Source organism: Lonchura striata, chromosome 5 (assembly GCF_050655825.1).
Source record: "Lonchura striata isolate lonStrDom1 chromosome 5, ASM5065582v1, whole genome shotgun sequence".
In the NCBI taxonomy this organism is placed as follows: Eukaryota; Metazoa; Chordata; class Aves; order Passeriformes; family Estrildidae; genus Lonchura; species Lonchura striata.
In genome coordinates this window covers 37,903,679-37,920,334 of record NC_140707.1, presented here as the reverse complement: position 1 = coordinate 37,920,334, position 16,656 = coordinate 37,903,679, and the positions used below count along the sequence as shown (strand labels likewise).

Below are 16,656 nucleotides of genomic sequence, written 5' to 3'. Positions count from 1 at the left end.
AGTCAAAGCTGACTGCAAAAGTGGCCTACCTTATGCTATGATTACATATCCTTATGCTTCTGGGAGAGGGGCAATTCAATTGTGATTTTCTATGTTATTTGTATTTGCTAAATTCCTGCAGCAGGAATGTGCAAACTGACTGTAACACTAGAAGCAGCTAGTCATTGCTATAGGGCAAATTTATCTGTAGAGCCTTTTAAAATGTTGGTGATAAATGCTTAAGAAGAGCACCTGTATGATTTTTCAAGTCATTGGACAAAATTTCAGGTGAGAGTGTTTTTGTTTGAACTCTGGTACAGACATCTTACAGATGTAAGAACATTGCACTTCTGCTACTTCTGAATTGTGCAAAGTAGAGTGACTCTAATATATAAGCCTGAAACAACTTAAAATAGTGCCAGTGACAATAATTTTCCCTATCTAAATGTAAAATGGCGATTTTTCTTTTTGGCATGAAGATGAAATGATTATTGCTTGTTTCAGGGGTGACACCAGGTTACATTTTGCTCCAACTCTTCATTATGTTTCTTCTTCCTTGGCTATATAGTTATAAGAAAGGAAATGATAATGAAAGTTTTCTAAATTACGCAGGAGCATTTGTCTGGAATGAAGTGAGCCCCTGCCTCCTGTAATTTAACAGCAATTCTGACTTCCATTTCATGTAAAACAATACAAAGCTTTTTGCTCTCTGTATTTCAAATACTGTGGTATTGATGCCATAAGGCTTACAAAATCAGATGAAGATACAGCCTACATATAACCTATATGTCAGCAACAGGCATCACTCATCCATTCCTCATTTTTCTGTATTTCTCTATTTTAACCATGTGACAAAAAAAGAGACTACCCTGCTAGTGCAGTAATACACAATGTCTCTGAAGAGAAGGTGCATTTGACAAGCTGGGAATGAACAACAGCCAAGTGGAACAAAGATGTATAACTTCTGAGTAGGACACTCATGAATACTCAGTGCTAAACCATTCCTAGAATAAGCAAGTATCTTAAACTCCTTCTGTGATGCCTTGCACAGCTCAGACTTAAAAAAACTCAACAACAACCAAGCAAACATCCCCAACATAACTATTAGAAAAGAGAAGTATTTAAAAAGCCAGCTACTTCTGAGGCTTGTTTAATCCAAGAACCTAGTAACTTCAGTGAGATAGCTCCTGGTGGTAGTAACTATAATGTTACTTTTTTACCTCACTTTCATGCCTTTTATTTTTCACAAGGTGACATTAAACAAAGGATGATACAGACGAAAGTCTTACTCATATGTTTGCTTTTTAAGAGAATAAGGGGATAAAGAAAATAATAAATTTATTAGCCAACTGCATCAGAATTAACTGGAGACTGGCAATTAGTGTTTAATGCCACCTATAGCAAAATGTTTCCCACTGGGAAAAACATGGGAGGCAAGTCCACTTTGCTCCTTCGAAGTTGCAGGCCAGAGCAGAACATACATCAGCACCCAACAACACAGTCATTTTACATATATGCAAGTTTTTACACATCTGCAAAGCAGAAGTAGTAGCAGCCATTTGGATGTTCTTTCTTAATGGTTCTCAGGGGGGGCCTAGGAAACTCGGAAGGACCTGGTTCTTGTGACATGGAGCTGGAGCTGCAGCTGCTGCTTCTGCTGCTGCTTCCAGCTACCTGTGCTCTAGCTCTGTCCTTAGCAGGAGAGAGCTGGGGGGATCCTGGGCTCAGGTACCCAGCTGTGGTCTGAGTAGAGGCAGTGGCATGTGTGGTTGGGCCAGTGTTGTTTTTCACATAGACGTTCTTGATAGCAACAAGCGTATGTGCCATGATGCTGATGCTGTTATTCAGATCTTGCATGCCTTGCTGCAGCAGCCGAAGATTGTGGTTGACACTGTCAAAGCCAGACTGGATCACCTGTATTTGGGTCTGCTGAATCTGCAGTAGGTGCTCTTCAGTCATTTCATTTTGGTCTGCCTGGCACCTGCCTTTTGTTTTGGCTTTTACTTTCCCAGAGGAACCACCGCCTGATGTCCCCAGAAAAGGCAGTTGTTCTTGACTAGGTGGAACCACTACCATGTCCTCAGAGCTTTCTTCTGTCTCCACCACCTTCACTACTATTTCTTCTTTGAGGTTCATCTGCTCAAGACTGGATTGATGAGATGGGCCAGGACTGCCATTAAACCCTAGAAAAGGTGAGGGGGGGAGGGAAGAAAAGCAAAGTAAAGCCCATGAGAAACTTCATAATCTCAGTGGTGATGTATTTTCTCATCCACTAAGCACTAACATCAGTCCTTGAAACATAGTGGGAGTTTGAGAGTCTTGTTATCTTTGATGGTTTTAGAATACAAATTACCTCGATAGGTGGTAAGAAAACCATAAATATGCATTCAGCAGTTAACCATGTATCTGCATACTACAGCTCCCTTACCACCACAGAAGCCAAGCTTTAGGATCCCAAAGTTCACTGCATGCTCATTTCATGCTGTATTGTGCACGCAGTAAACAGTAAGAGTATTGCTGAAACACTGGATTGTGAGAATTCCTTGGTATTCCAGCGTGCTAGGACAATATCACTGGCACATACGAAATTACGTGCTGGCAGCACTTTGTACTGGCTGGACCTGCGTGCTGCCATGGCTTTTTGCATTTGCAAGAATAATTACGGCAACAGTGAAGATCGGTGGCCGGGTCTAACACCTCGTGGATGGGCAGCATCTGCTACGAGACGCTGTTTTTACTCTTAAGTGCTGTTCTTAGGCACTTCTATGACCTAGAGCACGAAGCCTGACAGTTGTGTGTGCGTATACGTTTTGCCTTTCCAAGGGTCCGAACCAGCGCTTTCTGCGGGGCCGGTCCCGCGGTCCCTGCGCGCACGCAGCGGGCGGGCAGCGCCGCTCCCCCGCAGACCGCGGCTCCCGCCGGGGGACGCCGGGCGGAGGGTCCGCGGGGGTCGCTCCCGCACTCACCCATGTCCCCCACGACGGCGCCCGGCAGCTCCAGCGTGTCGATGCCGCCCACGATGGGCACGGCCTCGGCGGGCAGCAGGGAGCCGTAGGGGCGGCGCTGGCGGCGGGCGGGCGGCGCGGCGGCGGGCGGCAGCTCCTCGGGGGCCAGCAGGAGGCCGAGGGCGGGCGGCGGCGGCCCGCAGCCCTGCGAGAGGCGGCACAGCTTGCTGCGGTCGCGGCGCTTCAGGTCCCGCCAGCGCTTCTTCAGGTCCTCCACGTCGCGGGGGCAGGCGGCCACCGGGTTCACCTTGTGCCGGATCAGCTCCCACACCTTCCGCTTCTGGCCCGCGGAGGCGCGGCCGGGTCCCGCCGCGAACAGCAGCTGCTCGTGCTTCAGCACCTGCTCGATCAGCACCTCCGTCTCCGCCTCGTTGAAGTTCGCCTTGCGCCGTTTGGGCGAGTCCTCGGCCATCCTCCGCCGCGGGTGTCGGCGGGGGGCGGGCGAGGAGCCGCGGGGAGGGGGGACGCCGCTGCCCTTCCCCGCGCCCCGGCCCGCGGGTGCCGCCGCCGCTAGGCCGGGCCCCGAGCCTAGCTGGGGAAGGAAATACCGCGCATGAGAGGAAAAGACGCGCACGGACCGGCGCAGGCGCCCCGTGCCCCGCGTGTTGACATGGGGAGGGGGCGCGGCCCCCGCCCGCCTCCCCGGCGGGAATCCCCGCTCGGCGCCGCCCCCGCGGGAAGGGGGGACGCGCCGGGCCCGCCCCCGGCGCGGGCTGTGCGCGTGCTCGGCGGGAGCGCGGCCGGGAATGGCGGCGGTTTTGGAGCTGCTGCTGCAGGAAGAGGTGCCGGTCAGCGCCGTGGTGCGGTGGCTCCGGCGCGGTCCCGGCCGCCGCCCGGCTGAGGTAACGCGCGCTAGGTCGTCCGCCCGCAGCGCCCTGGCTCTGGCAGGGCCGGGCCCGCAGCCGCGCCGCTCCCCCGGCGCCCTCCGCTGCCGCGGCCGGGGCCGTGCGGGAAAGTTTGTCCGCTCCGCGCTGCTGTGAGGGGCGAAGCCCGCGTGGGTCAGCCCGGGGCCCCGTCAGGCGCCGTTCTGCAGCAGCGGCCGAGCTGCTGTCGAACCGGCGGCGGCACCGCCCCCGGCGCGGGCGGGCTCCGGGCACGGCGGCGGGAAGGCGAGGCCGCCGGCGGGGAGCTGCGCCGGGAGCGGCCCGGCGGGCGTGTGGAACCGCTGGAGCGCGCGGGGCTGAGCCCGCCGGAGCTCCGCGCCCCGCGCCCGGCGGTCTCTGGCGGGCGGCGGCTCCGGGGAGGCCCCGCGGGCGCGGGGAGCGCCCGGAGCCCGTGGCGAAGCGCCCGGAGCCCGGGCTGCCGTGTGCCAGCGCAGAGCCCAGCGGGACGAGGGGCGAGCAGCGCAGCACAGCACAGCTGGTGTCCCGAGGAACGCGATGGCACTAGGGGTGACGCTTCCCGCACCTTCGTAGGGGAAGGCAGCGGTGAAAGGAGGACGAGGCTGTCAGCGCCCGGTGATGGCTTTGTGCAGGCGCCGGCGCGCCTCCCGGCTGGACGCTCGTCCCGCCTGGAGCTTCAGGAGGATCTTTGCGGGCTGGGAGAGGGTGCTTGTTGGCTGGGTTTTGTAACTAACGATTTGGGTTCCTGTGGAAAGAAAACGATTTGTAACTGTAAGAAACGCTAGGAGTGCTTAAGTTTCACATGGAGAATACCACAGAGAAACAATTGGCATTTAGAGCATTTTCTACGTGAGCCCCTTGAATAGTGTTATCTAGTATTAAAATCAAAACTCACTAGTGTCACCCCCATGTGTTAGTTGAGTATTACTGTCATCCTAAATGTGTGGGAAAAATGGACCAGCACTTTTATGTTGTGTGGTATTTCTTCAGCTGTGACTTGCAGAAGCAGACCTGTGGACATTATGAAGTTTGAGATCCTGGCAGCTCATTGTGTGGGTGAGGGGTGTGGAGTTAAAAAAGTTTGCCCTTGCAAGGGAATTTCTTGCTGCCTTTTACTGTTGGGAGCAGTGCAGTTGCTTCAGCATGAGAAAGCAAGTGGGAGGTTTGCAGCTGGGAGCAGGTTGTTGTTATCCAGTTATGGAAGAACCAAAGCTCAGTTAACTTGGACAGAGAAAGATGAGTGAAAATAGGTTGTGAACTGAAAACTTGGAGAAACTACCCAACCTTCTGCATAGCATAGACTGCAATCATCTTTGTGCTCCTATGCTAATTCCAGGGGAAGGAATGCTAGGCTATGTCTTGCTCAAGCTCTCATTGCAGTTTTGGGCTGGAGATGGTCGTCTGACACCTCATGGGGGTTGTATTGTGACCTGTGCTTTTTCACTGCTTGTTGGCTGCTTGGCTTGTTATCTGGGCTGTGTCAGAATTTCACACTTCTCCAAGGAGCTGAATTGGTCTCATGTTTTCAAATATGAATTTTAGTGTAGGTGTTGAAGACTGTATGAGTCCAGTTACAGGCATGTTTTTGCTTCTTTCATGCAGAAACCATCTTCAGAAACAGCATTTGCTTTCTTGACTAGTTAGGGTTGTGAATATAACTTTACTGGAGTATGTATGCAATGCTTTCAGTATTAGTAAGGAAAAAGTTGCTGCCTTTGAGAACTTCTCCTGTTGTTGCAAACGTTGCTGAATCCCATTGAGAGGAAACAGAAACCTGGTGCAGTGTTAGGAACAAATTAATTTTGTCTAGGGTACAAAACTTTAAACTACACATGTAGCATGAAGTTGTTTTCGTTAGGTTTGCCCTTATAAGATCACCACCACCTGTTTACATATCAAATGTGTTGAGTCAGTGGTGGGGTTTTTGTTTAAGTTTCTCAAGTATAAACTTCATGCACCTTAAAGTTGAAGAGTCTCTGTTTAGACCTCCGTGAGGTCTTGAGCACAATTATTTAATTGAAATGGAAGAGGAGCTTTGGTCTTGTATTTGGCGCTGCAGGACTCCAAGTGCTTCTTCCATTGTTCTAGCACCCCTCTGTGGGAGCAGGCGGCATTCACAGAAAATAGGGCACTGAGACCTTGCAGATTGTAGATTTTTCTGTTAGAATTAGATTATTTCAGTATTGATGTTTTCAAAATGTTGAACTTAGAGGTGTCAATTGCTCCAAGTCCTTCCTGGCCATAGCTTCTGTGAGTATTATTGACGTTTCCATGGAACAGTTCAGAGACCAAATTTTTCAGTCAGAGACCAAAGTGAATTACTCCATCTGAAAATTTGAGTCAAAATGGCTTGTGTGTAGGCTGATTTTCAGGTCTGTGACCAGCACTGTGGTTGCTTGAATTTCAGTGACTTACTTTGGCAAGTCATGTTGATTTTTATTGTGTTTTGAAATCCCATAGTTACTACTTAAATATGTCTAGGTGCTTGGACAGAAAGAATCAGGTAGCATCTTTGTATTAATTTTTTGTCTGCTTCTCTTGTAGGAGAACCACATCCATGACAAACTGGTGTCTCTTAGCTTGCTTCAGAAAGATTTTGTGCCTTTTCTGCTAAATTTTTTAAGGGAGCAGACCAGCCAGATCCTGACTAATGGACCCCCTACTCCTGCTAAAACTCCTAATTCCAAGGCCCATGGGAGCCAAAGGACAGGATCAGAAAGGAGGGCAGGCCATGCAACCAGCAGCCGAGTGCAGCTCTTTTCTCAAAGGACTTCAGTGACCACCTGCACCACAGATACCAGCTTTTCTCCTGCCGCAGCATCCAGCAGTTCCTCTTCCTTTTCTGGGTCGAACCTGTCTAGCCCTTACAGCGATTTCCCCAGCGTGGTCTCCAGCAGCAGCCCGAGCTTTGGGCACAGCCCTGTGCTCCACCACGGTGAGAAGCGCTCCTCTCAGAAGGCCAGCCTGGGGAGCTTCCTCACGGCCACGCCTGAAGCCCTGCCCGTGAGGCGAGGCCGCAGGAAGGGCAGCAGCTCGGTTGGTGCCTCCGGCCGGCAGGTAGCTCGTGATCTGGGGCGTTCCCTCGCTGAGGAGGAGGATGGAAAGAGTGACAGTGGATCATGGAGTGGAGGGAGAAGGAAGCGGAGTGAAGTGCCTCTTGTTTCTGCCAGATCCCCACCCAGCCAGCTAAACCTTAACAACTTGGAGGAGTTTCCACCCATGGGTGCTGCGTCTGGCTGGACAAAGTAAGAGCGAGTCTGCCTCGCTGTGTCACTGGGATAGCTGTGGGTTGCAGCTTCTTGAGCAGCTGTTGTGGGTGTCCAGATGCAGAAGAGGCTGTAATACACAATTCCTGGCTTCTGGGAAACATGGTCAGAGCTGCTTTGTTCTGGTCACCATATGGGGAGGGGAATATTGCCGTGACAGAGAGTCAGGTTTCCTTTCCATGGACTCACCCAAGACACCTCTTTTGCCTCTTGCTTGTGGTGCTGCCTGCAGCTTGCCAGTGCACAGCCCAGCTGATACAAAGCTGAGCACATCTTTGTCCTTGCATGTTCTAATGAGTCAGCGTTAGCTTGGCTCTTCATGTTTCTCATTTAACAGAATATCAGTCAGTAAGGAAGAGCTGTCCTGGAAGGCTCTTCAGCTTCACTGATGCTAGCAAAAAAGCTTTTGGATTGATCTTCTGTGGTTTCTGGTAGCAGATGTTAGTGTGCAGCTTCATTTGTGCTGTGTAATTGTGGACAGAATAGTAGGCAGTGTTCTTGGTCTGCAGCAAGCCCTGGTCTCCTTGGTGACTTCAGCTAAGCTTTGGGGCAGCTGTTTGTGTTGTGGTTGCTTCAATCCTTTAATATTTGTCTGTGCATTCTTTAAAATCCCCATTACCAAATATAAAGCCTTTGTGTCAGCCTGTTTGCTCAGTGTATCAGTCACTGGTCTCTGAATGTGGGACTTTCTGGCTGGACATGCAAAATTCTAGCTAAAAATTATAAAATGTGTGAGTCTGTACAGCAAATCCAAATGCAGGGTCAGGGTCATGCTCTAGATGATGCTTTGGCCAAGGGAGATAAGGTGTGTTTCTAGCACAAACAGCAAGTCTCTCTTCCTCAATTGCATTAATGCTCAGCTAGGAAAAAGAAGGAGGAGAGAGATCACAAGACATTGGAAATCAATGTTACAGCATATTACCTTAGCAGTTAATATGTAGCAACCAGCATTTCTGTAGTGCTTTATGTTTCTGTATCCATTTCCATTTTTTTTTAGTGTTTTTTTGCTACTTTATGAAGCCTCTTCCTGAAGGACAAATCCAAGTATTTTATGCAGGAAGCATGGGTTTCCCTGAACTTAAAATGGTCTAATGTAACTTGGGTACCTGGACTCTCACTGCTAGACAATGGAAACTTGATTGATTTTGGTTTTGGCTTTTTTTTTCCTCCTGATCATGTTAGAAATTAATCCACCAACAGTTTCTTGCTAAAATGGGGTATATCCTATCCTGCAAATTAGAAGCATTTGGAAGGGTTGTGTGGCACTGTGGTACCTGTTAGATGGCTTGCTATTTGATAATTATTTTTGCTGCAGGTTCAGCCGGTTGTTTGTAGCAGTGTATAGCTCCATGACTTTTGTTTTCAGTGATAGAATATAATGGATAACTATAGGTACAGTTTAGAAATTTAATATCCCAACTCGACATCCATTTTGTTTTAGCATTAGATTCCTCTGGAAGAGTTGATTGCACATCTGTCTTGAGACGAAAACTTTTTGTAGCTGTTCAGCTTGATTTCAGTGGAATTGCTTCTCTTCTTTTCAGCAAAAGCAAACCATCAAGGCGAATCAACCCAACTCCTGTGAGTGCTGAGCGGCCCCTCTCGAAACCAAAGACCTGTTTCACTTCTACACCTGTCAGCCGGTCTCCAGCCTCAAGCCTTGAGGCCTTTACTGCTGTCCAGGAAGGAAACCTCTCATCTGTGATAAGCAACAGCCTTCAAGAGGAGAGGGAGATGCTGAAGAAAGAACGGTACATTCTGAGCAGGGGGCTTATTCTTAATTCCCTTGTGTCCTGGTTCTAGATAGGACAGGGTTAATTTTTCAGTAGCCAGGAGGGGGAATGGCCAGGACAAAGTGAAAAATGACGGAAGACTATCCAAACCAGATATTGGTGACCTTAAACTATAATTTGCCTAAAGCCAAGTGTGTCTGTGTTATCAGACTAAGATATTAATGCACATAGCTCATGTTTGTCATTTTAGAGGTGTGCTGACTTTGGAGCAATGACCCTCACTTCAAAAGTGTAGTCAGTCCTCACTGCTTTTATGAGATTTTCTCTTCATGGAAATGAATGTGTGGCTATCTCCTGTGCATCTTTCCTTGAATTGCACAGGCAAAGCAATTGGGTGTAATTACACTGTATTTGAACATTGCACCAAGACACATTGGTTTGGAGAAAATGAGTTAGTTATGCAAATGTGTGGAAAGTGTTAATGCTCTTGAAAGGTAGGTAGACTAACAGAAGCTTGCAGTCAGAGAAAGCAGAATATGGGCACTTGAGAGTCTGTTTTAAAGATTACTACTGCAGTTACCTGTTGAAAATTGCTGTCAGATGAGCTGAATTCTAGCTTCTAATACTGTCTCTGCTTGATTACTGTGTGACTTTCAGTGCTTGTAAAATGGTATCACTGTTAGTCTATGAAGATTGATACTTAGGAAATAACAAAGTGCAGTAGTTTGCACTATTGTTTATAATTGCTGACAGAACTGCTGCTGTTCTTTGTAGGTTTTTTTCTTGGGGAAACTCCTCAGGACACATAAGTGTAATTCTTTTCCTGTTAAGTTTTGCATTTCACTTCAGTGGGACCAGAGCTGGCTGAGTCACATTGAGTCTAATGAATTACTGCTTGTACTGAACCTACAGTAGAACTCCTCAGGATTCAAACCTGCCACTCTGCACTTAAGTAATAGCACCTATTCTAGTCTGAATTCTACCTGAAGTGTCCCAATAATGTGTATTAACTGAAGTCAGTGAAATAGCAGTATGTGATTGGCTGGATCTTGCCCATGAAGTGATATTCTCATCTGACCCATCATACTTGAAAGCTGGGAGTTGTTGTTGTGTCCTCAGCTTTGGTGAAGTACAGAAGTAAGGCAGCCTTCAGCCAACTGGGTCCCTTTGACCAAGGGCAAAAGATGAATTTCATCCTGAGGTAGATAACAGCACTGGGGAAGATGTGAAGCTCAGTCTCACTGCGTTATTGGAACCTTGCCTTGGGTAAGGTCACAAAGTACTTAATGGTGGGCTCATCTCTTGGGTGAGATCACAAAGTACTTAATGAATAATTTTCTTCAGTTCTATCTAGGACTCAATAATTTTTTTCAGTTGGTTGATTATTTCATTGCAAAGAAGCTGTTGGTAATCTTTCTACTTCCATTTTGGGACCAGCTGTTCTTCATCACATCAGTTCTGCTAGAAATAGGCCAATAGAAAATGTTCTTTGCTGCAGGTAAAAATGTTTTTGACTTTCCAGAGTCCTTAAAGTGACTTAAATCTTTCACTTTTGAGACAGTGTGGCAAGAGGTAGTGTGATGTTCCAAGTGTAAATATTCCATTGGAATCTTTGGCAATCATTTGATATTGCTGTTACTCCTTGTGTCCTGTTTCTTATGTGTCTTATGTATGCTACTCTGGTGTTACATTTTGGATGACCTCTCTAGATACAGTTTTGTACAATGTCTGTGTATTTAACTGAGAGATCATTGTTGATTTAGAAACCAGCAGTCAAAGTAGTTTCTTCTGTTGTTTAACTTGCCAGTATGGGATTTCATCAGCTGTTGCATTACCTTTCCACTTAAGCAGTATTGGGTCTTCTCAGAGTGTCATTACGTCTGGACCAAAGAGATGGGTGTGAACCTTATTTTCATAGATGTTTTAAAATGTCTAGCTGTCAGAAACTGTACATGCAAAGATGATTTTTAGGACCTGGTCTCTAGCAGATGCCCGGTCCTTTACAAGTACCAGTTCAGATGAGAGAAGCAATAACATGTGTTAGTTGGTTAATTTGGTCAAAACTACACTATAACAGAGTTGGAATTTGAATGGAATTCTTTAGTCTTTTGCTTGCGAACCCCAAGATCTGTTCTCTGTAAATTGGTATGCTAAAAGCTGCTTTAGACATTGTAAATGATATGGTTTAGTTATTGCAGGATTTCCTTCATGCTACACTGGAAGAGAAAGACCTCTTCTGGTTGCATGGCTGCTGTAAATCATCCTCAGTCACATGGTTATGTTGCTGCTCTTGAATTTCAGATGCAAACTGCTGCACCAGGCATCTTCTCCTGCAGGGATATCTTTTGATCCTTGTACTCCAACTAAGCCTAGCTACACTCGCAGTGCCAGCCTTCCTGCTGAAAGCCATTTGGTGACCTGCGCAAATCCTGCTAAGGTTTCCTGCAAGAAACAGTTGGAGTGTCTGGCACAGCTCTATTCATCGTGTATAGCAGGTGAGGACAACAGAAGATGTGAGACTGACCTTTCTTTGAGCTTTGAACTTGTGTGTGTGTTGTGGAAGCTGTGGGATAGTTATAGTGTACAAACAAATGACATCTGGGAAAATAAAGTAAGCCAATACAGTTATTAAAATAAATGAATACTTGGTAGAAGTTTAGGGAAGGAGGTGAGCTTGATGCAGTACTCTGAGCTGCAGTAAACTGAAGTTGTATGTCCCATCTGAAACCAGGCTATTCCTTAACATGTCTTTCACATGCTGATCTATGCTGTATCACAGTATCATATTGTGGGGACAGAATTCTTTGCTGATTACCAGAGAATAGGAGTCTATCCTTTTATCTTTGTGTATTAAAGCAGGACAGTATTGAGTAATCCACCTTTAACATTTCAATAACTCTCTCCCAGAAAACCTGGTACCAAATATTTTTCTGGAACTGTTTTTCGTTCTGCAACTGTTGACATCTAAAGGCACTTCTACTGCAGAAGATGGGGATAGTGACCCTGAAATCAGTGAAATAAATAGAGGTAAGCAGTAGTAATGAAGGGAAGGAATCTTGCTTCCATAGCATGAAAAAGTGTTGTAGAGTAGCTTGGACAGTTAGTCTTAAATTACATAATTACATATTCTTAAATTACATAAAAATGTGGGACTCATCTGAGATGCTAACAAAAGTCATACATGTATGGGGAGTGCTGCCACAGTATGATAGAGTGGGGTTGCTAGTTACTGTTTGAATCTAGTTTTTGGCTATTGTGCAAGAGTTGCTGTAGCTGCTTCCTAACACTCTCTTTTAGAGGTAAGGACAGGTGTGCTTGAGTTGCTTCTCCATTGATCCTGCAACTCAAATGTGCTGTTGACCTGCTGTGTGTTTATTAAGCTTTAGGTTTGGCTCTGAGTGCACAGGACCCAGCCATACATACCATTGCATTGATTTTTTTTGCAAATTCAGCCTTAAGCTTGATGCAATTAGCACTTTGATATGGATAGTACAACCCAAAGAGTGGCTTTAGGATGAGACCCACCACACCCTCTTCCACCCCACATGCCTCAGTTTGATTACCTTTGTTTTGCTACTCTTTGATTCTTAGGGCTGAGATTAGGAACATGAAAACTTCAGCTTGGGAACACCATTTTATGATTGTTTGTAGTTGTTCTACTTTTCTTGCCCTGTATATGCTTACTGTTATTCAGAACATTGAGAAAGAGTCTTTTCTTTTCCATACAGCATTAAACAATTCAATTGCCTTTAGTATAGGAAGGATAGGGAATGGGAACTTCTGAAAATTGAGTAGGGGTCTGGAAGATTATTTTTGGATATGTAATTTCCTACTTTGCTTAAAAGCTAATTGTTGGTCCTTTAGTTTATAAATGGTAAAAGGTACTGTTGTCTGATGTTTCTTTTTTCCCTTTAGAGGCATCAGGGAGACAGCATTTTGAAAGTGTGCACAATTGTGTTTATTTTGCTGTTCGAGTCTTGGATTATCAATATGAGTGAGTTGAATTATTTTTTCATCTGCTTGTGTCTGCAGTTGTGTGTGGGATTAAGCAAGTGTGCTTGTGCTGTAGAACTTTACCAGTTACAGGCACAGAGTTGTTAATTTTTCTTCAAAAAATACAACTTGACCTGGATTTGGATGTCTGTGGGTTTTCTTGCATTGATGTGCCCACTGAACTTTGTTGTAATTGTGCAATAATGGGCAAGTCTTGAAATGAGAATGATAATAAATACAGATACCAGTAGGATTTTCTGCTGGGTACATGTCGTTTAGAACTCTTTACTTGGCAGCATCATAAAATGTCAACATAAGCATTTCTTTAGAACTGCTCAACTATTGTTTATGTCTGTCTGAGCTTTATCCTCATTATCTTGGCAGAATTATTTCCCATTTAGAAAAGGGTATGCTGAAGCTTTTGGCTGAAAATGAGCGGATTGCATTGTTTTCTCCCACCTTGCACAAGAGACTCAGGCAGGCTTATGAAAGCAGCACAGCTAAGGTAAAAATTGGCAGACCCCAAGTGACATTGCTTCAAGCCTTTGTGTTGTTCTTGTATTTGCAATAGCTTTGATGTTAAATCTCATTCTTTCTGTTTCATCTTCTTGTGTTGTCTTTAGAGACTGTATGAAAGCTAGTTTTTTTCCTTGTCAGTGGGTGATGGAGTTGCTGGGTCCAGTGATTGTTAGCTGTGAATCACTGCTGGCTAGCCTTACATTGTGCTCTGGGCCTTGACCTCAGCCAGAGACTTCGATAGGGTCAAGTTTTGCTTTTGAAATTCTCACCTAATAAACATGGATCCCAGGAGAGTGATTAGTTAGGTGCAATATTAGAAGGTAGTTTCAACGATTTGGATTTCTTTCATAGATATGGACTCTTTTTATGCAAACAACATTTCACAGGAGACAATCCAGACTGGGAAAATGGTTCCCTCGTGTGATTGTCTAGGTTAGGGAACCAGTTTGATTGGTAGGAATTGGATGGTAGAAATGTATTTTGTATCTCATTTCATCTATCTTTTAAAAATGGAAATTACTCTTGGCAAAGAAAGGACAGGGTACTGAGATTGGGACTTACCAGTAGCTGAGCGTTAAAGTTGTAAATAAAGGTCTTGTTACTTGAAGAATAGTAAGGAGAAAGAGTAAGGTAACAGAAATTACCAGCTAGGATCCTGAATTTTCTCAAGCCCTATATTGAAGGTATACTTCAATTGTTTGTGAGTCTTTCCACACTGTATGAATACTGGTTGCAATCTGGTCAGCAGAGATTTAAGGGGATCAGATACTTTCTCTTTTAATGTTGAGTGATTCTGTGCCTGTAGCCTGATGTACGTCGTACAACTATTGGTGTTTGCTAGTAGTTTGCAACTGGGAAGTAGCGTGTCTGAACAACTCAGTTGTCTGAACAACTCAGCTGGTGATACTTGTTTCCTCACCATGCCTTTTCCCTGCTTTTTTTTTTGGTCTCAGATTGTTTAGAGACTTCCATTAGCTTAATGGCTGCCGTTATATTTTAACAGGTGTCTCTCCTGCTGCCATGCTCTGTACAGTCTGTTTCTTTTCAGCCAGAAACTGATAATCGCTCTAACTTTCCCAGTGACAGAGCATTTCACATATTTAAGAAACAAAGGTAAGTTTCATTTACTATTCCTGGATGCTCAAGGGTGTAACCTTTGCATGATTGTGACTAAAAGATATTAATAATGTCTCATGTATACTACATGCTGTAGAAAAAAATCTTGAAATTTTTGCTCTAATTAAATGAAAAAAGTCTTTGTCCGTATTGACTGCAGGAACTAAATGGTTAATGTCTTTAGAGAAGAACAGCCTAATTCTTCAGGAGTTATTGAGACTTCTGATAATGCCAGTACAGTGTGTCACCCTACTGGATTGCTTCTGCATATATATCTGGTATGCTTTTATTCTTCCTGCTGTCTCCCTCCATGCTTGCAGCAACAGGGTGAGGGCAGAATGACAAGTTGTCTTGGTCCTTTTCTTTTTCTCATAGGTATTACTTCATGTGGCTTATTCTTTCCTGCCTCTCAGTCTTCACTATGTCTGTCTGGTAATGGCTGTTTTGGTCATTCCATCATAGATTGGGCATAACAAGCTTAAGCACTTGCTGTCAAAGATATGGAAAATGGAAACTCACTGAAGTACTGCTAACATTTATGAGTTTTTCAAAGGTATCTGAATGCTTGGAGGCTGGAGTTTACTGAGGTAGATTCTTGCTGGGAAGCTTTGGAGCAATTAATGCTTGGTTGTTTAAATTTTGAAGAGTGGGAATTCATTCCCTTAAATATCATGATTTGCAGGGATATATTTTATGAACTTCTGCGTGAATGGGAGGATAACAATGAGAAAACTGGCTGGGACTTTGAAAGAGTTCTGGGCAACAAGATCAGGTAGGAGTCTTAAGCAACTTCAGCTAGCTCTTTAATGTTGCTGAATTGCTGGGGAATCATGCTACACTTGGCATCCTTAGTTCCATGTCCTCCCAGGTCTTCTGCACTACTCTCTAGGATGTTGTGTGCTGCTTGGAAGAGGCTTTCCATGTACACTTGCTTCTGAATTTAAAAGTTTCAACCGTTACGTTAAAGAAAGAAGCCATAAGTGGCAGGGGTGTAATTTGATCAGTCCTGATGTTGATCTTTCCCTTTCATAATCACAGAAAGAGCTACTCTCAAAACCAGTGTATTGCTGTTTGAACATTGTTGTTGTATACACTTCTGCGTGCATGTCGTGTTTTCCATGTCTGGCTCCTCTTAAGTGAGGAGAAGTGTTATATGTTCAGAAGCTGTTCACTCCTCTAATTATTTGAGGAGGTCTAGTGCATTGGCTCTGAAAACAAGACATCTTTGTCTCTTTCTATGGAAAGCATACTGTTTTATTCATTTATTGCTTTATCAAAATGCAGTATATATAAAGAAACTATTGTAGCATTGAAAGCAGTTGCCTTGTGTTTCTGTGTTAGTCTCAACCACCAGCCTACTTAAGTAACATATATATCTAGGTGGCATTTCACCACAAGAGCAAAACAAGGCTGAGGCTTAAACTGAGAAATTTTGGGGCACTGTTGCTGTTTCCTTAATTTCTTATGTGTGAACTCTTGACTTACTGTTCTGTGCAGGGAAGAGTGGGAGCTGAATGAGTTTATTCTTTTTTCTAAATAACAACATTATTGAAGGAAAGGAAAAAATTCTTTTTATCTCCAGAGCTGTGTTTGCTCTGCAGGTGCTCAGGGAAAATTTTTGTTTCCATGTTAGCAGCATGTGGGGCTCAGTGCTTGGGAAACTGGGTTATAAAAGTATTACTTTTTTTCAATAGCCTTTGGAGATTGCTTTTTTAAAAATAGGTCTTTTAGGCTTTTGGTATAGTTTGAGGTTAGAACACTGCTTTTTGTACTGCAAAGTTCCAATCAGAATTTGATAATTATTTCCTTCACAGGGCCATGATGGCTCACCTATCTGCAACCTGCAACCACAGCCATTTTGCCAGGCTCTTTCAGAAACAGCTTATCCAGGTAAATGTCATGGGTTGTTTAACGACTGTATACATCAAAGCAGATTTTATCTTTCCTTGGCCTCAGAAAACAAGTCATGTTTTGTAAGCTTCTTTGAGATTTTCCTATTGAAACGTTTTTGGGGAGAGTCAAGTTTTCAGGATGGGAATTTATTTCCTTCTTTAGAAATAATCAGTGATAAATTACCAGTGAAGTCTCTTTAAATCAGGAATAAGGCACACTGAGAACATTTTGAGTTGTAAGCATTCATTCTTCATGGCTATTTACTTTGACCTTCTAATTTTAGTACAGCTACAGCTTATGGAAATTTTAG

The 16,656-nt window shown here is 44.9% G+C and overlaps 2 protein-coding genes across 2 annotated transcripts in view; one reads left to right on the top strand and one right to left on the bottom strand.

The window, feature by feature from the left end:
• Window positions 1-261: 261 nt before the first annotated feature.
• Window positions 262-3,563, bottom strand: LOC110472162 (uncharacterized). The gene is made up of 2 exons (XM_021533615.3): window positions 2,946-3,563; window positions 262-2,162 (listed from the first exon to the last, which is right to left on the bottom strand). Exons 1-2 carry the CDS (start codon window positions 3,394-3,396, stop codon window positions 1,504-1,506), a joined length of 1,110 nt encoding a protein of 369 aa, XP_021389290.3. The 5' UTR covers window positions 3,397-3,563; the 3' UTR covers window positions 262-1,503.
• An 84-nt stretch (window positions 3,564-3,647) lies between these two features.
• Window positions 3,648-16,656, top strand: part of CDAN1 (codanin 1) — a 31,235-nt gene continuing 18,226 nt past the window's right edge. The window contains exons 1-10 of the mRNA XM_021533520.3: window positions 3,648-3,826; window positions 6,371-7,071; window positions 8,637-8,843; window positions 11,127-11,320; window positions 11,733-11,852; window positions 12,741-12,819; window positions 13,203-13,323; window positions 14,341-14,450; window positions 15,136-15,225; window positions 16,268-16,343. Coding sequence (XP_021389195.3) covers window positions 3,731-3,826; window positions 6,371-7,071; window positions 8,637-8,843; window positions 11,127-11,320; window positions 11,733-11,852; window positions 12,741-12,819; window positions 13,203-13,323; window positions 14,341-14,450; window positions 15,136-15,225; window positions 16,268-16,343 — 1,794 coding nt within the window. The 5' untranslated portion in view covers window positions 3,648-3,730. The remainder of the gene's footprint in view (window positions 3,827-6,370; window positions 7,072-8,636; window positions 8,844-11,126; window positions 11,321-11,732; window positions 11,853-12,740; window positions 12,820-13,202; window positions 13,324-14,340; window positions 14,451-15,135; window positions 15,226-16,267; window positions 16,344-16,656) is intronic.